The 25,372-nt window shown below is 40.7% G+C and overlaps 1 protein-coding gene and 1 long non-coding RNA gene across 2 annotated transcripts; both read left to right on the top strand.

Moving 5' to 3' along the window:
* Positions 1–6,061: 6,061 nt before the first annotated feature.
* LOC125292145 (histone H2B 1/2-like) lies at positions 6,062–6,788 on the top strand. Its single transcript, XM_048239685.1, has one exon. The coding sequence runs from the start codon at positions 6,182–6,184 to the stop codon at positions 6,557–6,559; it is 378 nt and encodes a 125-aa protein (XP_048095642.1). The 5' UTR covers positions 6,062–6,181; the 3' UTR covers positions 6,560–6,788.
* A 16,803-nt stretch (positions 6,789–23,591) lies between these two features.
* Positions 23,592–25,088, top strand: LOC125303150. The gene is made up of 4 exons (XR_007195023.1): positions 23,592–23,669; positions 24,353–24,452; positions 24,805–24,872; positions 24,995–25,088. It is a non-coding gene; the product is annotated as an uncharacterized LOC125303150 (long non-coding RNA).
* Positions 25,089–25,372: the final 284 nt, after the last annotated feature.

Here is a 25,372-nt window from a genome sequence, read left to right as displayed (position 1 = left end):
TTATGAGTATGGTGTGAGTATGGTGATTTCCCTAATGTATTTGTGCTAATTTCACATCTTGAGCCCGTTTCTGTTTATCTGGATGTTTTGCCTCATGCCACCCTTGAATTAATCAGTGCCTCAGCCACCCTTGTTAAAAATGTCTAGAATTGCCACTGTGTGTGTGCGTGCGCACATGTAAGCATACTTGTGTGTAGGGATGTAACGATTACCGGTATAATGGTAAACCGCGATAAAAATTTTAACGATAATAATTACCGTTTTCATTTCAAACATCATGATTATCACTGTTGATTACCGCGGTGTGGAAACTGTGTGTTTAATCCTTCCCAGCTTCATCCGAGCATGTTTTTGACATACAGTAGGCCTGGTACAAAGGAACAAAACTGGTACCCTACTGAGTCTAATTGATGGTTTTAACTACGATTTGGATTAGGCTACCCAGACAGCATTTACATCTGTGCCAGATCCGTTTTTGAATCAGCAGATTCGCGCAGCAGTCGCACTCACTATGCAGATCTGCACCAACTTTGCGCCAGACTTGTCTATAGCTTCTGACTGTGACAGTCCATCCAGCGTGGTGCGGCGCCTATCCAGGGCAACTTAAGCAGACCAGACGCGCCACAACTGAATTGAGTCCGCCCGGTGTGGGCCAGATTCGCAGGAGCTGTGCAGACCTGACGGCATACAACTAACGGAACACTTTTCCCCACATAAACCTGCAACTCTGCGTTATGTGATTATGCAGAGTGGAAGACTACAGGCTGCACCGTCTTTGTGATTATTGGTAAGTGGGTAGATGACAAATAGCAGAATTCAGACTGTCCATGTGTCACACACTTATAAAAAATGGCAATTGTTAAGAATTGATATGGAAATGTTGTAGGTCTGGTAGGTTCAAGTTCTGTCATATTAAATTTATTGGATTTGTATTTCACTTTTTTGACTTAAAATAATCATCCAAACATAAAAATGTCATATGGTGTGACTGTCCACCATGTGTCTGAACTTCCTAAAAAGAGTGTATATCCATAAAAGTATAATTACTTTAAAGTTTTACCATGCATATAAAATAATTGGATGTTTTTTACAACCACAGAAAGTTTTGATGTTTATGCATGCTGTCCAACTAAGTTATAATCAAATATATTTTGTCCATAAAATGGTTGTCATATGGCGTGACACTATATTGTATATTTTGACGGGGCATTCATTTGGACATTATTATTGGGAAGAGGACCCTGCTTAATCAGGAAGTAACAATAGAATGTCAGGAGTAATTGGCATGGTCAAGAGGTGAGTTCTGCTTTTTTTGGATTTTTATATAAAAAAGCTTTGAATTGGACATCATCAATCGTGGCCAAATTTTAGTGTCTTATGGTGTGACATCATTTGCCTAAAAAGTAGCTATTTTCCACAAATATTCTTCATGAATTCTTAAAAGCACTGCTGCCATGTGGTCAGTTGCATGCTAAATAATAGTTAGCTGTATTTAACTGTCTAGAAAATTAGCTTAACTGTCAAAATGTCATATAGTGTGACGCTGCATCATATGGTGTGACAGCTTTTTCAAGTCACACTATATAACATTTCTGTCACACCCTATGACCAAATTGCATTTTTTACATAAAAGTTCTTGTAAAAAACATGTTTTAAATTCAGATATTATATGTTTTTTTGTTAAATCTGTGATAATGGGGTAAAAAAATGTATCTGTACAATTCATATTTCTCATACTTTTTTCTTTTATGTTACCATGCCATGTAAGTTTAAAAAATAAATACTAAACTTTAATCTATTTTGCTGTTACACGCATACACCATTCATACAGTGACTTCAAAATTCATTGTTAATGATTTTATTGTCATTTAAAACCCTGTTTTGTTCTGACACATGGTGGAGTGGTGCAGTTCATCATATGGCGTGACACCATGTCATTTGGTGTGACATTAAATAATGTCACAAAAAAAATACTTTGTAATTGAAAAATCATTAAAACATCAATAGCACACAAAGGAAATGGTATCTGCAAGAACCTCAAAATTTTGAGTGAGTTCTTACAAGAAATATTAGAATTAAGCTAAAATATCTGGTTACACTTAGGAGCATTCTCCACCTTGACAAAATAACTTGTTAAATTTTAGGTTTTTCTTCTAAATATTCACAAAGGAAATGTTGCATATCAAAGCAAACGTGATTAAAATGTACAGTGACATAAATTAAAAGTAGAAAAAGTATCTAATTTTCATTTTTATTTCAAATTATTTTCATCGTCACACCATATGACAATTTTAGGCACTAACATGACAAATTGACATATAAATATATATTTCACTTTTTTTTTTATATTAGTCAAGTTTAGAGATACAGCAACACATATAAACACTTTTTAGGGATGATATTTGAAGTTTTTTTAAATTCCTTTTTTCAGGCTTATTTGTCATCCACCCAAGTACATTATACAAGTATAATTTTAAATGTAAACTGGTGTTGATGTCATTTTAGTCTGCTAAATATTTAGGCCTGTATTAAACATGAAAGTTTACAAACTTAGTTTACTCTGAAATTCTGACAACCTGAAACGTGCCAGACAAGCTGGGTAGTAGCTACGGTTAGCTTGTAGTCTAGATTCTTTTAAACATGCATCCACAACTATGTGAACATGAGCTTTAAGGCTAAATTGGTGAGCTTTGCTTATTATTCACCAAAATCGCTTAATATCGTGTCCATTGTGTGTTAGCTGCAAATTCGTAGCCATTAAGCTAGCGTTACCCACTTTTGTCTGTAGCTAGCCTTGCTGCTAGTAGCACTGCAGGTATTGCATAGACGGCCAGCGTTTTTTTAAGCCTGTTTAAAATGGATTTAGAGTGGAAAAATTTGGCTGTAAACACTAGGCTTTTTATCGAAGATCCACAAGAATTGTCGCTGTCTTCCAGTTTATCCGGTTTGGGATGCAATGCGTTGTTGGCATACTATACTGTTATAAAATAAATAATCTTTGGATGTTGAATCTAATATTTACTCTTTGTTTCTTTGCTTTGTGTGCTTTTTTGTGCGCCTCACAGGAGCAGTGAGGAAGAATCGCAGGTTGATGCCTAACTTTAACGTTAGTCCATTGGGCTAGTTTTTGCCCTGGTCCTCTGACATCCATCCGTGAACGGCGCTGCTATTCACCCCTTGCAAGTGACGTCACGTTTTGTTCGCGCCACAGCAAAATAGCCTAGTGGACGGCAAGAACACGAATCAAATCAATGGGTTGTAATGGGACATATCGCACAGCTAGGAGATTATAGTGAGATTTAACCGTAGTAATGCCCTTCCACTACTGTTGGCTTATTGTTTGGAATACAACAACATCCCATGTTCTTGCATATATATTTTGGTTTGTTTTCTTTGTGTTTCGGGAGTATTTCAACCACAATTGCATGCTTATCTCCTCACTGTATGAAGCACAGCAGTGGTTGCTATAGCAACCATAGACTCTGAACAGGACGGCAGATAGCACTTAGGCAAAGTCTTTGGCAAGATCTGAATGTAAACAGATAATACCGTTCAAGTTTTTTTTAATTTCCTATTTCTTTAAATTCTTCAACTTAAAACATGTAAGAAGTAAGTTTATTCGCTGGGCAACGTACAAACTGACGAGTTACATTAGCCCTAGCACTATGAGCTACGATAAACGTTAGCTAGAATAGCTAGCTTCTAAGTGTGGCAGCTAGTTATTATTTCATGTTCTGATATGACATTCTTAACGTTTTGACTATGTTACAACTGATAAAAGCAAGACAAATAAAGTAACCAAATCGCTTTGCAATATTTTAGTCCAGAAATACTTATGGGTGTTCATTTACCATAATGTTAATTACAGTAGCCTAACGTAACGTTATCTCCCCTTGCTGTTACCACCAGTTTTAATAACTTTACATTTGCGATCATGACCCATTTCATCTAACAACACCACTGGCATCTTCTTTGACTATCAGACCCCAAACAGCAATACATTGAACTACAAAGATGTTATAGTAATGGTGTTCAGTTCATCATAATCTTTATGACATAATGTAATTTGCCGTCCGTCTCCCATCTTTTTGCCGTCCAGCATGGAGCCGTCACGTGACTTAAGTCACGTGTCTGCAAGGGGTGAATTCACCGTCTGCTCGAAAATATTTCTTAGGACAGCTACTAGCCTTTGCGAGAGATCTGCTGCTGCCGCGACCAAGGAACTGCTGCTGACCTGCGAGCTGCCATTATAGCAGCCTGCCCTGCAGTCTGGATTGAGTAGCCTAGCTAACGTCTAAGAACTCTCACGAAAAACAAACTGTAAAACAAGCAAAGTCCACCGACCTGCTGATCTGCAGGATCGCCCAACTGTTCTGTGCTTTCAGTGCTCCCCAGACTGCCAGTAATCTTCCTCCGACACAGCTGAGCGCCGTCGTCGTCATCATCGGGACATCAGCCGGTTAGATGCAACGGACTATGTTAACATGACATTTTCTTTCAGTGCGTTTAGCGGAGTTTGTTTATCAACATAAGCCTTATATTTCACATATTGGTTTGTGTTATGTTGTAGGCCTAGGCCTAAGCTTAGGCTAGCGGACACAGTGTTCTCTTTTGCCTTTTTAAAATAAAAAACTATTTTGAAAATTACAAATTGTGTGGGTCTTAATTCTCTGATAGCCTAAATATGAATCACAGACCAGGGCCAGATGAGCCCCAGATGTAGAATATGAGTCTGGACCAGATCTGCACCAAATGCCATGGCAATATTAACTACTGGGCCAGTTCTGGCCCAGATCTGTCTCTGATCCGTAATTCCAACCTGTTCCGGTATTGGCCCGTTGGAAGAAATGACCCCGGGCAGGTCCGTTTAGAGGATCTGCGCCAAATGCTAATGAAGATCTGGACCAAATCTGGCCCAAATATATTTTGCTGTCTGGGTACACCTGATTTTAAAAGGCGGAAACTTTTTCACCGTAAAATGTGCACTGTATCATGTAGCCACTCTGCGTCTTTTTATGTCCGCGCCCACATTAAATCCATTCCACTCACGTTATCAGGAGAATACAGTAGCCTATTGAACGCTTACTTTGGTCTCACTCATTGCATCCAAATAACAGAATAGCAAACTCCAAGTTATGGTAGGGTAAATTAAGCTATAAGCACATAGCCAATTGAGCATGAAGAAAAAAGTGAACGGGACACTTTTTGAAACTATTTCAGCTTGTGTAGCCTATCAGTGCTTTCTGAACATATTGAACACACTTTTAGAAATACCGTGATAATTTTGGTCACTATAACCGTGAGGTTAAATGTTCCTACTTGTGTGTATATGTGTCTGTTTGACACTAGGTTTTAGTCATATCCCTCAGGTTGTGACATTTTAAGTATTCTTCCGCCAGGGCATAGGGCCCTTCACCAAAAAGTATGGCAATTTTATCATTGTCTTCAATGTCTATAACATTTGGAATGGTTTGCTGTAAGTTTATGAAAAAGGTCTGTCTTAACATGTCATATTTTTCGCAGTGAAGAAGAAACCCTTCCAACCAATTTCAACCCTTTCACAATTTCACCCCTTCCTCTTCTCTCTCTCCCCACTATATGCGAGGGCGAGGCACGCTCAGTTTGACGATCACAAAAGTGAAAGGAGGAAACTAAACGTGTTGATTATGACATAAAGGTAACAGTGTCTTACCCCATCACTTCTTAGGAAAGACAAAATATTTGCCTTGACTCGAATCTGGAATTGCCATAGCCTACGTCAAATCAGGAACCGTTGTTCTGAAACAGCAGTTAGGCTACGTTTACTGGAACTGGAATGAATCTACACATTACTCAATTTTAGCATCTGCTAAATTCATATAACCCCATATAACTAACCATAACTATTTTGTCGAAGTGGTTGTTGTGACATGACAATGTCAACTATATTGCTAATTTCATACGCTACTGAAAAAAGATCTGCACGCCTAAACAATGACACAAAACATATTTTAACATCACATAATATTACAGCCTGTCGTTTGGCACGAGTATGATGTCCGCTCCCGCCAAAGGTGACGTGGAACTTTTCAACCAGGTCCGCTCCTAACATATAAATAACAGCACTGCAACACTGAAGCGTCATTGTTCATTACCTACATTGCATTTGGAAAGACTTGTTTGGAGTCGACTGATCACCGTGATGCCTGAAGTAGCACCTAAGCCTGCCCCGAAGAAAGGCGCCAAGAAAGCCGTCCTGAAACCGGCAAACAAGAGTGGGAAGAAACGCAGGAGGACCAGGAAGGAGAGTTACGCTATCTATATATACAAGGTCCTGAAGCAGGTTCATCCTGACACCGGCATATCCTCCAAGGGGATGGGCATCATGAACTCTTTCGTGAGCGACATCTTTGAGCGCATTGCCGGAGAAGCTTCTCGCCTGGCTCACTTCAGTAAGCGCCGTACCATCTCTTCCAGAGAGATTCAGACCGCTGTCCGCCTGTTGCTTCCCGGCGAGTTGGCCAAGCACGCTGTGTCTGAGGGAACCAAGGCTGTCACCAAGTATACCAGCGCCAAGTAGACGGTCATCGTCTATTTAAAACCAACGGCTCTTTTAAGAGCCACCCATTTGTTGTTTAAAAGCTGTTTCCATAGATGTTATTCCGTTTTAGAAGACCATATCTGAAAATCTAAAACATTAAAGCCTGTGTTGCAGGTTAACCACCACTGTTGATTAATGGGTACATAAAGCACTCAATATGGACCCTTTCAAAGAGTTCCATTATCAGCATCATAGTTGGCCCCACAAGACTTCCTTTTTAACATTCCATATGTTATCTTAATGCAGAGGAAGTAGATTGGGGCCCAAATAGAACGTTCAAGCATTGTTGTTGTTTACCTTGTTGAAAGGGTCTATATGTATAGCATTTTTAAAAATGTCTCCAAATGGTGTTAAATGCCAGTTTTTGTTGTTTTTAGCATTAGCAGGGTTTTTTTTACGCAATTCGGTGATGACGTCACATTGGGGACTACATGATCTGCGCTTCATTTCAATGCATTTCAATGGACATCGCGGTTACACTTTCAACATAAAGTTTGTATATTTACACTTCGAATTTTGTCACAGCATTTATATCACAGCTACCCTATGATCTACCAATGATAATAACGGTGCCTGATATCAATTTAGTAATTTTTTCTGAATTTCGGGAGGTCTTGTTTTGGAGGGTATGTTTTACATTCATTCCTATGGGAAACGGTCGCGGTTACACTTTCAACATAAAGTTTGTATATTTACACTTCGAATTACACTTTGAATTTGAGAGGCCTCGTTATGAGGCTATACATACCGGGCAAACTTAGTCAGAAGATCAGAATATAAAGAATCATGATAGCTAGCTATGGGCTAACTTTCCAGTCCCACCTGTTAGCCACCCCTGTTGTTGCAAACTTAGCTTCTAGCCGCCGCCGATTATGCTGGTCGTGTCTTCAGCATGAATATTTTCGATAACTACTGCTCGTGATTGATTGCCATTGACATCGTCAGGGTACGGCTTACCAAAGAGGGAGATAATATGGGCAATTCGCAGTTTTGCAGGTGCTTGTGTGGGCTGTGCCGTCCCGATGGAAACTGTGGTGGAGAGCTGCAGTAACTAGGGAAGCGAGTGCATTTTGGCCGCTGGTCGAGGAGCTCCCCCCGTGTCCAGCATATGACACGATCTATCTATCTACCTGTCTATATATCTAGGCTATCTATAGCCTATCTATTTATCTATAATCTGCGCTATCTACTGTTGAACAATCCCTTACTAGTCTCTCTTTACTCCACACTCGTTACTCTCAAGGTGGACTTTGGTCTGTAGCCTCCCCAAGGTGACGTGATGCAATGCATTGTGGGGGAAAGGATAATCACTTCAAACACTGTGAAATAGTACCTGCTTTTTCGTATTATATTCCGTTTTGTGATACCCAACAACATCAAATACAATGGATAACAGTTTACATGTCTATTACCAACAAGCAAATTGTGCAAATTCGTTGGAAAATGAATCCTGCAACACGGCCTTTAAGTGGTTGTAGGCTGATGTTACGGGCCTTTGGCTGCCGCCATGCAGGAGATGCACTGATAACTAGCCTATGGCGATTTAATCTGTTACAGGAGTTGTAAAACAGTTTTAGAACGTAATCAAAGATTGTTAAGGCGGAGCAAGATATTTCATCAGGAGCCACTTCCGGGAACCCGGATCGCACGGGGGTCAAAATCCCCTTTATGCAGAGCAGAGGCAGCGACTGCTCCATTGAAGTCTATGGGCATAGCTCAGAATTTTACCACATATGCTAAGGTCTTGGTTCTATAGAGTTAGGAATGTGAATTTCGGGCACGTTTTCATGATCCTCAAACCCTTCTGAACATTTCAGGTACATTTTTAGCATTTTTGAGCATTCCAGTCTGGAGAAAATCGACTTTATATCAGGTGTGCGCCGGTTATTTATGCCGCTGCTGTTGGCGGTTGCAACGTATGCTCATCAATACGTCATCGACACGCCTCTTTATGCAGACAGGATTCGATCCCCATTTCGCGCCCATAGACATGAACTACGACGAAGTATCTTGCTCCGCCTTAACAATCTTTGACGTAATGTCATCCGAGTCCCGCCCCTTCCGTTTGCCTCCATGGGACCTATCTTTCAAAAAAATTTGAACGGCAGTCTATGGCGAAAAATAAATTATTTTCTGGTCCCGGTTGACTTGTGCCTTGAATTACCCATATGATGTTTGTCAATTTTAAAGACAATTTTTCATGTAAAGACATTTGCAGTTTGTTTCATAACTATTGAATAACAACATTGTGAAAGATCATAATTCCAACGACTACAAACCCATCAGTCTCGCTAGTGACGTTAGCTCATTCACAGCCACACTAGATTGAACAAGCATACCAGCAACAGGTCTTAATTGGGCTTTCCTTGCCGAAGAAAATACCATGAGTCAAGGATTAAACACATCAGGTAAGTTGTATTCATAGACTGTACATTACATACTTTTTAAATAGCAGGCAGCAAGATGCAACCGGTAGCATAACAGCTCTTATCGTTTCATTACGTTGGTGGCGTTACATAACGAGAGATGTAGTCCACTGAGTGGATTCAGCAGTCCAACATAACTTTCACAGTCTATCGAACAACAGTACTTTCTTGACGTGAAAAATTATCTTTTAAATTCACACACATCATATGTGAAATTTGTGGCACAATTCAAACTGGACCAAAAAATAATTGTTATCTCTCCATTAACTCCCGTTCATAATTTTTTGAAAGATAGGTCCCATGGACCGGAAGTAGAATGGGCGGGACTTCACCACTCTATTACAATCAGACATCACATCAAATTAAAGGTCCAGTATGTAGGAAATAATGGAAAATAAACTGTAACCATTCAAAAAATGATCACCATATGTTGTCAGAGAGTGAGGAAACACAATGAATTGAAGTATTGGCTTATTTGACAATATTACTCTAACCCGTGAAACCCCGTAAAACCCATGAAAAAAAATCAGTTACGGGGCGGAATCTCTTGGAATTTTCGTTTATGTTTTGAACGATTAATTCTAGAATAGCGTATTAATAATGGGCTAGCGCGTCCTCCTATTTGGGATGCCAAATTAGCAAAGGCCAACTGTCAGTTGTAGTCATGAACGCCTACAAGAGGCAGGCAAATTTCCAAAATTAAAACAAGAAACAAAGTCAAGTAAAAGTCAATATCAAGTCTGACGCAGAGCTGGCCATATTTCTCCACAACAGGTAGCCTATGCTAAACTTCATCTGCATCGCTAACTTCAGCTAAATATGTTACGTTGGTTAGAGAGGTATTTTTTGTTTTCACTGTTTCTGTAATGTGTAGCTGGGTCATGGTTGGAGAAACGTTAAAGCAGCTGCAGGTCAACTAACGTTAGCTAAGTCTTCATTACATCTGGCAACCCAGAAGAGGCTCGCGTCTGGTAGTCTTGAGAACGTTCACCAGTGTTTTGATTTTGGCCAACAGAACGTTCGGTAACAATCCTACAAATCGCACCTTTAACTGTTCTAACTAAACATAGTAAGTTTCTAGCGTGACAGGCCTAGTCAGATGTTTCAGATAGCCTGACAATGTTTGGTCCATTTGAATGCCCACATTTATGGTGTTCTATGATGTATGGAAGCATATGTGTAGCTTAATTCAAATGAGAATGCAATCTCCAATATGCAATTCAAAAATACATTACATTATCCAATTGCCAATTCATTATGTAATTTAATATTGCAATTTGCAATAATTTCCAAATTGTATTTTAATCTGCAAAGTGACAATGCAATCCTAAAATCAATTTAAATTTGGTTAAAAATAGAATAAACATGGATTGAATTGCATTCCATTTTGCCATGGTACTTCAGTCTCAAAATTCAAATGGCAATTGATTTTGCATTTCAATTTTCAATATTCAGTTTCATCATTTAACAGTCAATTTGTTTTTGCAATTTAATATTCAAAGTGCAATGTAGGATTGCATTTTGAAAACATATTTGGCAAAACTGACTGCCAGTTCTATATATACAGTCTATGAGAATGTCTAATAAGGGGAGAACCTTCACTCTCGGAACTCTTCCGGTGTGGTACTGCATCTAGGGGCGCTCGCGGGCGAGTCCAGAATGAATGGAGGTCTATGGAGCAGTACCCCTCAAAATCCACTTTTCTCGGGATATAATTTTTTTTCAAGTAATTTGAAAATTGTATTCGAAAGGGGAGGCAAAGACAATACACTTGGTTGAGTATTATATTTTTTAAAGTCACTTAATTGTTCTAAAAAGCCTTTACAAACGTGTCAATGACGTCATTCATTAGCATGATCATAGCATAGCATCAATGCTAGCGTGTTATGGGCAACAACGACCCAACCTGTAAGAAAACGAAAGGACATGACTCCCGGATTATTTCACTTTTGATTGATAATCCATATCCATTTTGCAAAAAATAAAATAAAATCTGAGGGTTTCAGTAAATAGGTGAAAACAATAAATTTAGCCATGTAGCTCCATAGGACCCCATGTATTTTGGACTCGCCCGCGATCGCCATCTAGGTGAACTCTGGTGAACTGCAGCCAAATTCGGTTTGTATGGGATTAATAGAGTGGGGAGGCTCTCCGTAGACGGGCTCTGATAGCGACCCAGATAGCAAACATACACTGGGACGGAACTGGGCCACAACTACCACAACGTCCGGCACGGATCTGCATAATGGACCTGATCCGACGTCCAAATGCACATCGGTCCAAAACTGGTCTGGATCCGTTTGACGGATCTGGTTCCAATAAGGGCTAAGACTGACCCAGTTCCGTATGATAGTCTGTTACTGACGTGTTCCAGATCTGCTTATCATATGCAATACGGGTCCGCTTATTGTGTGTGGTACGGACCCGTTTATCAGATATCAGCTGGCTTTATTTGACATGTGAAATGTGATTGGTAATTAATTATCCTGAAAAATCCGTTTGCTACACATTTGCTAACAGGTTCGTTATAGGTTCACCCAGGCTAAAGTTCGTAACGTTTTCCCAACAGCTCAACCAATAAACATAAGCTAGGCTACAAACACAACTTTACACATAAGTGTCTTATTATTTTTTTTATTCAACAACCTGGCTGTAGAAGTGCAATCCCAGACAAAGTTTAAGTCGTGTTAATTCCATCGTGTTCCCATCAATATTCAGGCTGTCTCAGTCACCTCCATGGTCAATCTGAAACAACACAAAATAAACATTAACAGTTAGCCTATTTTCAATGGCTAAGTCACAATTACACTTGTTTTTTTATCATCAGTGATCCTGTTAGCGTTATCACTGTTTTTTTTGTTTTTTTTTCAAAATAGGCTAGTTATTGTGATGGCTGTTTTGCTCAAGCTAAGCTAGTAGCCTATATTGCTGGAAAATAATAGTATAAACTTACAGTAGCCCGTATCAATCGCCCGACTGCTTGTTGTTGTCTCTGAATAAACCAACAGAGATAAAAAGCAGATAGCCTACCTTGAAAAGTTGGGCTGTGTCCTAGTCCAACCCCAGGCTGGCAAATCATGTAAAAAAATGTGAGCAAACCAAAGATCCTTGATTAACGTTACTGCTTGGACTTCTGCATGCGTGGGTACCTAATATGGGGTTGTCTCATAGCACTGTTTGATCTGACACAAACAACACTAATTTTACCACTGCTAGGTAATAATACAAATAATGAAACGAGCATATGATCAATTTTGAGCCAACTATATCTTCTTTTCCAGCCTTACTGTAGAAATGAAGTGGCCATGGGAACATAGTGCACCCCCATGGTTTCTAAATTTGTGCCATTCCAAAATACCTTTTTTTTTCTTTAGCAGCCAGTTGACAATGAAGTAGGGAAAGGACAGTCAATTTAGCAGAATCAGCCACCTGGGTCTGCTGTGAACCATTACCACCTGGGTCTGCTGTGAAAAAATGGTCCTTCGGCTCATATCCGTATCACAGGTTTGGGCCAAATCAGTGTTTTGTATTTTAAACGCATTTCCTGACTTCCAGTTGAGTTGCGGAAATCGGACCTGGGACAAATCTGTTAACCGGTGATAAAACAGCATTACTAGCAGAGCTGAAACCTCTATCAGGAGCAGATCTGGCCCACAGTCAGATACCGTATGTCCGCTACAGGCGGATCTAAAGGCTTTTATGCGGATCCGGCCCAAAGGAAATGTGACGGTCAGTTGATATGTGTCGGAAGAAAGTAGTTCTACAAACAAGACAGTTTTAGCGATTAAAACGTTTAAATTGTAACAGGAAATGAACACAACGCAAGTGGCAACAGTGGAATAAGCGGGATAATGGACTCCACGGTGGTCTGTTCACAGAAGTTAATGCCCTTCTTCTCTTCTTTTTCTCGGAGAATGCCTGAGCAAGGGTGAGGATATCCTTCTCAATTTCAGTGATTTCAGTGCCAGACTCTATACAAAACACATTGATCTCAATCGGGCATTTTGCCCATGTTCAGGGTGCAAAATAAAAAAGAAAGATTTGCATTAGACAGGTCAAATTTGGTGTTTTTAAAAAGAAGAGATCATGGAGAATAAATATATAAAAAATACAAATGCTGAATACAAATATGTCTACTGAAGGCCTAAACAGAGCCCAGCCAAAAACTCCAATAAAATATTTTGATCAACTTTGAGGGACAGCTTCAACCATGCAGGATCATCCAGACCAAATGTGACAATTTTGCTACATACTATTCCTATTTATATACCAGCATGTAAAATTTGAGCCTCCTACATAGTTTAGTTCTTGTGCTATGGGCTTGTGAACTTTGACAAAAAAAAGAGGCCAAACAAAAACACCCCCCCTCCCCCTGTAAAACTGGCTGTATCTTGGGAAGTATTGATCTTACATGAAAGTAATTTTACTGTGTGTCTCCTGAGTAACATAGGTACTGTACACCTGGTAATTCTTTCTGAATTTGTGCGTGGGCCCTGGTTGAATTGGCTTGGCGTCGGGGCCGTTTTACAACCTCGACCGTGCATTAACTTCTGTTAACAGACCACCGTGTCGTCCATTATCCCTTACATCATAGGCCGCTTGCTATTTTTTTCCAGTGATAGACGACGTTGTGGTTAACTATAGGCTACTGCATACTTCTTTACACTCTTCTTAGAGAACGTTTACAATGTCAATGTCAAAACAGCTTGTTACATCAAGATACATAATATAGTCTCTTTATTGCAGCAGATCTAACTAGGCCTACTTTATGCTAGGCTACTCCATTTAATTGGGAACGCATTTGAGCGTAACCTGACTCTCGCCAGATGAATTTCGTTCCGCTTGGCTACACCTAGCTCCACTCAATTTGAGCGTGCACGAGAGGGAGAGAGCGCAGCAGGTTCCAGCTGGCTTGTCATTGTTGATAATTGATATCTCCTTTTTATAAGAAACATTTAAAAGGAAATCGCGATGGCAACAGTAGTTCCCACTACTGACCATTTATAAACTGTGAGAGGGCACAGCCATAGGCACAGCACTAGCTATATTTGAGTGGAGCTGGCAGAGTCTTAAAGTGACAGTGCACAATTTATAAATTAATTAAACCGCATCAAATTAACAGTATTTCTTAGAAATTAATTTTCTACTACAAAATTACTGTCATGTAAATGATACAAAACGTTATGCTTAGCTGGAATGATAGAAAAACATCATTCCAGCTAAGCATTCAATGATAAATACTGAATATTATATTATAATACATGATAATAAATGTGCAATAAGCAGAATTTAAGAGTGGCTGCATGTGACATTTTTCAATGACATAAGCTTAACAGCTGTTTTAAGTTAAGGCTATATGTTCAGCCTATAGAAAAATTATTTTGCGGAATGATGCATCTGAAATTTGCAACAATATGACTCAAAAACAATCTCTGGTAGCCTATAAGTGACATCATGCTCTGTCTGCCACTCGTCTGTAGCTGATCAAAATTACATAAGCCTAAAGCTTTGAGTTAAGCTATAGCCTATGTTTAGCCAATTGAATAACTTGAATAACAAACCATTTTGTGGAATGATGCATCATCATATGAAATTACTATAGCCTGTAAGTGACATCACACTTTGTCTGCCACTCGTTGTCTGTAGCTGGTCGTGCTTTGCATGTGTGGCATTCTGAAACGTCCTTAAATTCGTGATCCATTATCGCTCGTTTCCATTTTGGACCTTACTGTTGGAATTGTCGTTTGTTTATTCAAAGTCTTAAGACAATCCGAAGCAGCCTGGGCTATTCGAAGTGTCCGTTTATTGTCCGTTTATTTTCACGTTGTTTTGTATATTCACTGCAAACCTGTGTTTGCGGATTGTGATACGTGTGTGTATGCAAAATCCATGGAATGATTTTATGCAAGCAACCCGCATACAGAGGCATTCTTTATTGTTGAGGTCAGACACAAATATTCGGAAATTGGCAGATGAGGTGACATTACTCAGCCGCTGGAATCCAAAGCGTGTTTCTCGGTGACTGACTATCATCAAAGTGAGACCTAGCCACACAATAGACATGGGGTGGAGCTCCCCTGAAACTGGTCCCCTTGGAAACAGTGCAGTGCAGAGATAAACGTCCTACGTAAATAAGCATATTTTGAAATATGCATTCAAAAATCTTCAAAATCGAGATTGCACACCTTTGTGCCACGCGCGAGCCACATACAAAATCTTAGGTCAGTCTGACAAACGCTTAGCGAGATATGCGTGCCACAGACATTAGGACACACAGACGCTTCTTGCTTTATAGATAGATGATAGTAAAGTCCAATGATGCCATATCTACACAACAAGGCACTCATTAAAAGCCTCATTGGACTGGGCACTAATTGGTTGGGCCAGATCTTTTGCTCGGAGACTCGTGCCCCGAGGTATCCATAGATATATATATATATGTATATGTATATATATATATATATATATATATATATATATATATATATATATATATATATATATATATAGATAGAGGTATGCATATATATATCTATGGAGGTATCCGACTTGACTTCACTATCATATTCTCCAACCACGGCAGCCTCCCTTGCAACAACAGAAGAGGCGAATTTCACTCTCATTACAAATAGGCCATATCTTTCGTGTGTAGTTTATCTGTGTGTGTTTGTGTAATGTGTGTTGTGTTTGTGTAATATGTGTGTATAGTGTGTGTGCGTAGTGTATGTGTGTTTGTGTAATATGTGTGTGTATGTATGTGTGTTTGTGTAATATGTGTGTGTAGTGTATGTGTGTTTGTGTAGTGTGTGTGTGTGTAGCAGGGTTTCCGTTGTCCGGTAATTACCGGACATTGGCTGGGAAAAAAATGAAATGTCCGACAAAATGAAATCTCTCCAGTCAAATTGTCCGATTGAAATTGGCTAATAATCCCGTCCCCTAACGCAATCTGAATTTGAGAATAAGCCTTAATATGTAAGCCTATATTTTATACGTCCTCTGGCTATGTTTTTAAATGAACAGGCTCTACCGTTTGAAAAGTAAGCTATTAAACAACAAGCATAGCCTGCGGCATTTCAATAGGAAGCGCACGCTTAAAACGTCCATGTTAAACAACAAACAAATGAGTGAGGCGGTTCAAACATGGCCAGGCCCAGGCAGACTAGCCTTAAAAGTTTTTTCAGAGGCCAGACGCGATAGATGATGATAAATTGGAAACGTCTGAAGCCTCAGATGTCCGGTCAACTCCACCACCACCAGATAAAAAGCAGAAGTGTCGGGCGTATCTGTCGGAATCAGTGACATTGGAAGTTGAGTTGCGGGGGGGGGGTAGCTCCAAGACACTGTCATTCTCCGTGTACACTGGACATGCAAAGTGTTCTTTACCCAAAGCATACAGTAGGCCTATGTGTTCTCTGTCTATGATCTGCAGGGTTAGGACCTCCTCGACAAGGCGATTACTGGTCCGCGGATAATTTCTGGCACAATTAAACGGTATCATTGAACCGCGGCCGAAAGAAAAAGAAACTAAACATTTCCCAGAACAGGAAAAATGTTTTAATTTATTGTTATCAAATAAAGAGGCATAGCATTAGGGGGTAGTGGTGTGAGCGCTCATTCTTGTGTGTGCGCATCTGTGTAAGTTAAACAGTCACCACTGGAGATAACGTGGCTAGCAGCAACAAACAACGTAGCCTTTTTAAAACAACAAACGAAGCGGACTCTTGCTGTCCATTAAAAGATACTGGATAGATCTTGTTAGGCATGTTTAAGTTAGGCTAATGAACATGTTGCATTCTATACAGCCTGATTATGTCATTCTTTAAGCTACATAGCCTGTCTCCAGTTTTCCTCAATTTGACTAATTATGAAGGGATAATAGGAATTTGACCGGCATATCATCAAAATGTCCGAAAAACGAAACCTCTGCCGGTCACTTTGACCGGCACCATTTTTTTCTAGCGGAAACTCTGGTGTGTAGTGTGTGTGTGTGTGCTGATGCCAGAGGTCCTGAGGTCCCCGGAGCGTTGAGGAGGTTGTGATGTTGACCTGCATGGGGAGAAATGAAAGGCCAGCCCTGAGGGACGCAGGAAACAGCGCCATCCTCAATCATCTCACCGCTAAGCACCTGCAACAAGTCAATTCCGCTCAATTAGAGTATTTATATAGCCAAAGCTCTGTAAACAACAGCCTCTGTCTCTAGGTCATAATCACCCTGACCAAAGACCCTGTGCTACTCCGTTCAGGGCATTGTCTGCGTGTGCGTCTCTGTGTGTGTGTGTGTGTGTTAGAGAGAGAGACCTTCACTGTTGAGCAGATTTGACTGCAAGTCAAACGGCTTCTTCCGACTGACAACGGCACGGAACACACCAAACAGACTTGTGTCACCGACCTCGCCAGACTATCCGGTGATGTCCGATGGCCGATAATCGTGTTGGTGTGTCATGGCCTTTAAATATGTGCCACAGTGCCACAATTAAGATAAAATATCTGACACACACACACACAAAACAGACCGGAAAACACAGTCTGGCTCACTTTAGTAGTCTGACAAAAAAGTTGACAGAGAATCCCTGAAATGACCCCCCTGTTTCAGTTATACGTTTAGACAAGATTTCAACTCGCTTATATATATATATATAAGTATATATACTTTTTTGATCCCGTGAGGGAAATTTGGTCTCTGCATTTAACCAGAGACTTTCTAATGTGGAGACACAGCACTCAAAAAATACTCCATAGAAATGCATGGGGCTAGTTTGTCACGCCAATATTAACCCAATCGGTGAATTAGTGAAACACAAACAGCACACAGTGAGGTGAAGCACACACTAATCCCGGCACAGTGAGCTGCCTGCTTCAATGGCGGCGCTCGGGGAGCAGTGAGGGGTTAGGTGCCTTGCTCAAGGGCACTTCAGTCGCGGCCCACTGGTCGGGGCTCGAACCGGCAACCCTCCGGTTACAAGTCCAGAGTGCTAACCAGTGGGCCACGGCTGCCCAAAACTTTGTAAAACCCTAAACACAAGTGAAGTGTCTTCATCCAGTATTCCTTCAACTCAGTGGTCACATGACACTGTTGCATCCGTTCTCTCTGTTCCTCTGCAGGTGTGCAGGTTGGGGGCCGTCAGCCCATGAGGTCCACGTGCAGCTCCCAAACCTGAAACTCTCTGAACTCTTCTGAACTATCACCACCCAAACACACACACACACACACACACACACACACACACATACATCCTGAAACTGCCTCAGTTGGAGATAGGAGCTCTTCTGAACTAAAAACACCCAAACACACATACACATACTGTACACACACACACAGTACACACAAAGTATGTGTGGGATACCGATTGTGTGTGTGATAGCGATGATGTCAGGATCTGGTTAAGTTTGTGCCACCCTGGTGGCCATTTTGTGTATTGTCCTGTGTTTGTTTTTGCCTGTTCCCCATGTGCTTTGTGTTACCTGCCTGTCACCTGTCTTTGTCTCCGCCCCATCTCCTTATTTGGTCTGTGCTTCCTGTCTTGTTAGTTTTCCCTCCTTTCTGCTTCCACACCTGTTCCCCATTATTGTCTCGTTCAGTCCTCTGTCTCTCTGTTAATTGGTCTGTGTATTTGTACCCCCCTGTCTCTTTGTCCTTTGTTGGATCGTCTCTCTGTTTGTCTAGTGTGTGTGTGTGTGTGTGTGTGTGTGTGTGTGTGTGTGTGTGTGTGTGTGTGTGTGTGTGTGTGTGTGTGTGTGTGTGTGTGTGTGAGTGTGTGTGTGAGAGAGAGAGAGAGTGTTAAAAGATAAATTCTGTTTGTCTGTGAGAGAGAGAGAGAGAGAGAGAGAGAGAGAGAGACTTGGGTCCTCCTGCAAAATAAATTTGTTTTGTCTGTAATGTGGTTTCTTGCACTTGGGTCCTCCTGCACAATCCTGACAGATGATGTGTTTGTGATGAGTGTATGTACAGGTGAATGTGTGTGTGTGGGAGTGGCATGTCCCTACCCTATAATAATCGCTCAAGGTTAGTGAGTGTGTTTGTGTGTCATACCAGATGTCGCCTGACTGATTAACATATATTTTAGGTGAATTTCACTCTCATTACAAATAGGCAAGTCATTTATCACTAAATTAAAGAAGAAGTTCGGTGTGATATTGACCTAAAGTGTGTTGAAACATGATACCGAGTAAACTTTTGTCTCATAGCTCATCTCGGTTTGTCCTCTGCACTCTGAAATCTGGCGCTAGTTAGACGATGCTACCAACAGGTTTTCAATGGGGGTGCCACGGGCATCGGCCTAGCCATGCAAATAAATCACTATTTTACACCATTTACGAGGCTCAAAGTAGCTCCATACTTCATTGGTAGACTTCCGAGGGCCCTGACATTTAAAACGAGACATTGAGAACTTTGAAAAAGCACTGGTAGTTTATTTACCAGACGATTTATACAGACAGTACCTTCAGGAAGTTTACTGTTTGCCGCCATCTTGAATTTAGTCACGGTAAGTCGAGTGACTACTACGAATGAACTGGTATGATAAGGGATCAGATTCCAAAAATAATTCCGTGGAAATGCATGGATTCCAGTTGCAGCTACACGTTGCATGGCCGGTTTTCTAGCGACTCGGTCTATGCTGCATAGCTATGCTAGGTGAACGATTTGCCTATTACAAGTTCATTTAACATCAAATTGGCTTTGTAAAGGTGAATCTTGCATTGTGTATCTTTAATAGAGGATTAAGAAAGATATGGCCTCACGTGAGCCACAGTTCATCACAGACACAAACAGAGAGAGAGAGAGAGAGAAACACACAGAACACAAACATTTTCTTTTGGTCACAGGGTTACATTTTTAGGCCAATAGGTTTATTTATTAGTGCTTGTGTTCTTGCAGAATGTATTTGAAACCTGTTTTTCCATATCCAGCTCTTGAGAAGGGACTTCAAAGTCCAAATTAATTGTTGATCATCCAGCAATTATCACATCACCAAGCACACACTTGGCCCTTTCGTCCAGCCCAGCTATTTCCATGTGTTAAGGATGGCCGTGTTGGAGTGTGTGCTGTTATTGTGTCTGTGTGTGCTTTGTGTCTCCTTTGTGTGTTTGTGTGTATGTTTCTTGGTGTGTGTGTGTGTGTGTGTACGTTGGTGTGTGATCATCACACAGTGAGATGACTGCATTGATTTCTGATTCTGTGTGTCTTTTTCAGTTGCTGTGCGCTTCAATTATCTGCACTGTCAACTTAGTATGATGTGTGTGTGTGTGTGTGTGTGTGTGAGACTGTGTGTGTATGAGCATTTGTGGGTGCCTGTCTTGACATTGTGTGCCCCCCCGTCCCTTCCGGCCCCTTGACCCTGCGTGGGCAGGCTGGAAATGGACCCTGAGAGGCGGTCACATTCAAATGCAGTCAATCACATTGGCATTATTGACACACACACACATACACACACACACGTGTGCACACACACACGCGCGCACACACACACACACACACACGTTTAACCCACCACCCCCAGGCTACCTTTTGAGTTTGAACTTTGGCCCATGACCTTTCTGGATCAATGACTGTTACCCTCTCACACACACACAAACATACACACACACACCCTGTTTTGAGGACAGGGTTAAAGTTTCAGCGGTCCCCCTTGTTCTGACGTTGCTGTAAGGTTTAAGTTGTCTCCGGGGGGGTGGGGGCTGACTGAGTTGCTGATTGGAAGTCAGAAGGTTAAAAAGTCGTGTGTGTGTGAGAGAGAGAGGAGGATGGTTCACAGAGACACAGACAGGGAGTTAAGATGTGTGTTACTATATGTTTGTTTGTGTTTGTGTGTGTTTCTATGTGTGTGTTTGTGTAGTGTGTATGCATGTGTGTTTGTGTAATGTGTGTGTGTGTGTGTGTGTGTAATATGTGTGTATTTGTTTGCTGATGCCTGAGGTCCCTGGAGCGTTGAGGAGGTTGTGATGTTGACCTGCATGGGGAGAAATGAAACGCCAGCCCTGAGGGACGCAGGAAACGGTGCCATCCTCAATCATCTCACCGCTAAGCACCTGCAACAAGTCAATTCCGCTCAATTAGAGTATTTATATAGCCAAAGCTCTGTAAACAACAGCCTCTGTCTCTAGGTCATAATCACCCTGACCAAAGACCCTGTGCTACTCCGTTCAGGGCATTGTCTGCGTGTGTGTGTCTCTCTGTGTCTGTTTGTCTGTCTGTGTGTGTGTGTGTGTGTGAGAGGGAGAGACCTTCACTGTTGAGCAGATTTGACTGCAAGTCAAACGGCTCCTTCCGACGGACGACGGCACAGAACACACCAAACAGACTTGTGTCACCGACCTCGCCAGACTATCCGGCAATGTCCGACGGCCGATAATCGTGTTGGTGTGTCACAGCCTTTAAATATGTGTCGCAGTGCCACAATTAAGATAAAATATCTGACACACACAAAACAGACCGGAAAACACAGTCTGACTCACTTTAGTCTGACAAAAAAAGTTGAGAGAGAATCCCTGGAATGACCCCCCTGTTTCAGTTATACGTTTAGACAAGATTTCAACTCGCTTTGTAAAACTCCTAAACACAAGTGAAGTGTCTTCATCCAGTATTCCTTCAACTCAGTGGTCACATGACACTGTTGCATCCGTTCTCTCTGTTCCTCTGCAGGTGTGCAGGTTGGGGGCCGTCAGCCCATGAGGTCCACGTGCAGCTCCCAAACCTGAAACTCTGAACTCTTCTGAACGATCACCACCCAAACACACACACACACACGCATCCTGAAACTGCCTCAGTTGGAGAGAGGAGCTCTTCTGAACTATCACCACCCACACCCACACACACACACACACACACATACATCCTGAAACTCCCTCAGTCAGAGATAGGTACTCTTCTGAACTAAAAACACCCAAACACACATACCAGAGGTGGGACCAAGTCACTGTTTGGCAAGTCACAAGTAAGTTCCAAGTCTTAGCAGTCAAGTCCAAGTCAAGTCCCAAGTAAATACAGAGAAGGGCAAGTCGAGTCGAGGTATTTTTTGTAAATACAGATTAAAACATGTTCAATGTTTCTGTCTTGCAATCTTTTACGACATGTGCATACCTGAGTAATCTGCACAAAACGTATAGCTACATGACACTCTTTGTCAATTGCGGAGCCCACTGTAAGGATGAGTAATAATTTGACAGATGGCATTTCACTGCGCTATGCCACAGATTTGCCTGCAAACAATTTATTAGGCTGTCTGCCAGTGGCGACTCATAAGGGAAGCCAAGGTCAACGTGCACTTATATATTATTTAAAAGATAATAATGACAGTAATTTTGTTTTAAAGTATTAATTTCTTAAATACTACACATTTGATGCTGTTTCTCATTTGTAAATGGTGCACTGTCACTTTAAGCCTATTGTGCCACTGTCCACACGTTCTCATAATGATCTTTTTTTACCAGCTCCATTCAGCCTATGGCTAGTCCACAAACTCAAACACTGTTTGTGCCACATGTATAGCACCATATTAACAATGATAAGCATGATATTAAGTTGGCACAAACAGCTTTCAGTCCTTTGGAAAGAGAAGCATGTATGACATGATGCTTGCTTGACATTTTCTGTTTGCAATTAAAAGTAAATTATGAGCCTGGTAGCCAGTAGCCACCTATAGCTACAGTAGCTGAGTGGAATGCGTTTCAATCGGCATATCATGTGCTTCATGCAAATAAATTATAGAATACTTCAAGACTCACCAGTTCCATTACACAAAGGCAAAGACGACTCTTCATATTCTTGTCCACTTTCCAAATCACAGTGAGTGCAGCTAGTAGTGATACATAGTTTATAACAGTAGGCTAGTGAGAACCGGATAAATTCGCAATCTCCTCTAATCTCGTATTTGTTGCCTTCACGATTTCCTTAATACGTTTCTTATATTTAAAAGAAGATATCAATCATCATCAACAATGACAAGCCAGCTGGAACCTACTTGTTTTCTCTCCCTCTCGTGCGTGCTTAGATGTGTTCTCAATTAAATGCTGTAGGCACTGAACTGGCCGCAATTGTCTCCGCTATTTTTATTTTTAATTTTTTTTTTAGTCGCGGAGGGAAAGCGTCTCTGGGGTGACTGGTCCACGATCAGGAAATTTAGTTTTTGATTCGAGACATGTCAAGTCATCACAAGTCAAAGAGGCAAAGTCCGAGTCAAGTCTCGAGTAAATAGTATTCAAGTCCAAGTCGAGTCGCAAGTCATGCAGAATTTTATCAAGTCAGGTCTGAAGTCATTAAAATCATGAGTCGAGTCCAAGTCATGTGACTCGAGTCCACATGTCTGCTGTACACACTCACACACACAGCACACACAAAGTATGTGTGTGATACCGATTGTGTGTGTGATAGCCTACCGATGATGTGTTTGTGATGAGTGTATGTACAGGTGAATGTGTGTGTGTGTGTGTGGGAGTGGCATGTCCCTACCCTATAATAATCACTCAAGTTTAGTGAGTGTGTTTGTGTGTCATACCAGATGTTGCCTGACTGATTAACATATATTTTACTATACACTCGCAGAACGAAACACTCATACACTCTCTCTCTCTCTCTATATATATATATATATACTGTCACTTTTCTGTCATGCATCTGACTGCATATGTAAGTTGTACAAACTTTTCCTGCCATCATCATATCCAAGGTAAGAATTACAGTACTTTTGTGTGCCAATTGAAAATGGGAATTTACTAGAAATATAACTTTTATTTTTTCACAAAGCCGTTATCGATAGTCATGTTAGAATTAGCTAGCAATTAGCTAACGTTAGTGATGTTAGTTTCCAGTAACTAACTTCACCATTATGTGGAATATCTGTAATGGTAGTTCATATCATATCTAGCAATAATTCTGTCTGGGATGTCGTTTTGAATGTAGAGTTTTGGTTTCAATAAAATATCAGGTGCAACTTAGCTACATTTAAAGTGGCTGGTATCATGCAGGCTAACATAACAGACACAGATGAAAGTTGTTAATGTTAACTAATAATGTTGTGAACTTCCCAGGGACATTCTAGGTAACACAAATGAATTAAGTAATATGTAAGCTATGCAGTTTAGCATGGTCATTAACAGACCTGTCTTGTAATGGATGTGAATGGGGGCAAGCATGATGCATTTGGGGGTTAGGGGGTCATACGGACAAGTAAAGGGATGGTTTCTGAAGGGTAGTGATGGGCTACATGTTCTTTATTTCATAGCCCTTATTTGCCCCTTGTTTGAAGTATACACACACGTAGAATCGCATAAAACATAAGCATGTATTTGTGTCTGTTACTGTGTTTAGTTTATCCCCTCTTTTTATGTGTGTTTGTTGTTATGACTGTAGTGGGCTCCTTCAACTGTCCAGGTCAAAGTCGGTCTGTCCTGACGGTACTACCTGCTACTTGATGATGTCTGGGATACATCGCTGCTGCCTTCAACGTGGTGTAAGTGTTTGTGTTTTGTATGTATTGTATTGTATTTTTTTGCTACATGGTGAGGGCTATATGGTATGTTATTGTGCATGCTCTAATTTGTTTGACATATGTGCGATGTAATGTAAATACAGAACCTAATCATGATTATTGCAGCTACTTAAAATAGTCTTGAATTTTGCAATTTAGCCATTTGTTTACCATTGTGTTGGTGGTAATGTGAGCGGTGTTCTAAATATCTGCCAAACTGATCATTATTTCAAATAATGATCATTGACTGATCATTATTTCAATAATTGTACAGCAACTCAAGTTATTGGACAGCATGCATAATTTTTTATTTAATCCTATCTTTTATTGACAGAGCCCTCACAAATAAACTGATATCAAGAATTAACATAGTTGGTGATGGTGGCAGGGTGCCTTCAAAAGGTAATTACAATTTCTGTTCTATACACCTGATTAACTTACCTTAGTTATTTTTTTTAATGCTATGATTTTTATCTTAATCAACAATAAATACATTTATGGCAATTGCTGTTTTATTTTTTTAGGTGCCATCCAGCAGTCCCAGCCTGGAGCCAGAGGCTGGTACTGCACATCAGATGGGGGATGATCTATGTTAGGCATCAGAAAGGTGGTGTAAGCAAGAAGGCAAGTGCTATGATGATATCACACAGACATACTACTGCTCAGAAGTGTAGGGTCACTTTTAAGTGTCCTCTTTATCAAAGTCTATAAAGTGTATCCCAAACTTTATAATGGTGGTGTATATATAGTACACATCTGCATTACTTCTATTGCACCTGACTTATAGGCTGCTAGTGTGGGTTTCCTTTTTTCATCACACAAGCTGAGCACTTTGCATTAAAGGTGCTTTAAGCGATGTTGGGTAACGTCACTTCTGTTGACGTTTAAACAAAACAGAGAGC

The sequence above is a fragment of the Alosa alosa genome, chromosome 1, assembly GCF_017589495.1.
Source record: "Alosa alosa isolate M-15738 ecotype Scorff River chromosome 1, AALO_Geno_1.1, whole genome shotgun sequence".
NCBI classification, from domain to species: domain Eukaryota; kingdom Metazoa; phylum Chordata; class Actinopteri; order Clupeiformes; family Clupeidae; genus Alosa; species Alosa alosa.
The sequence above is the reverse complement of the archived record's forward strand: the minus strand, read 5'-3'. Positions and strand labels throughout refer to the sequence as shown.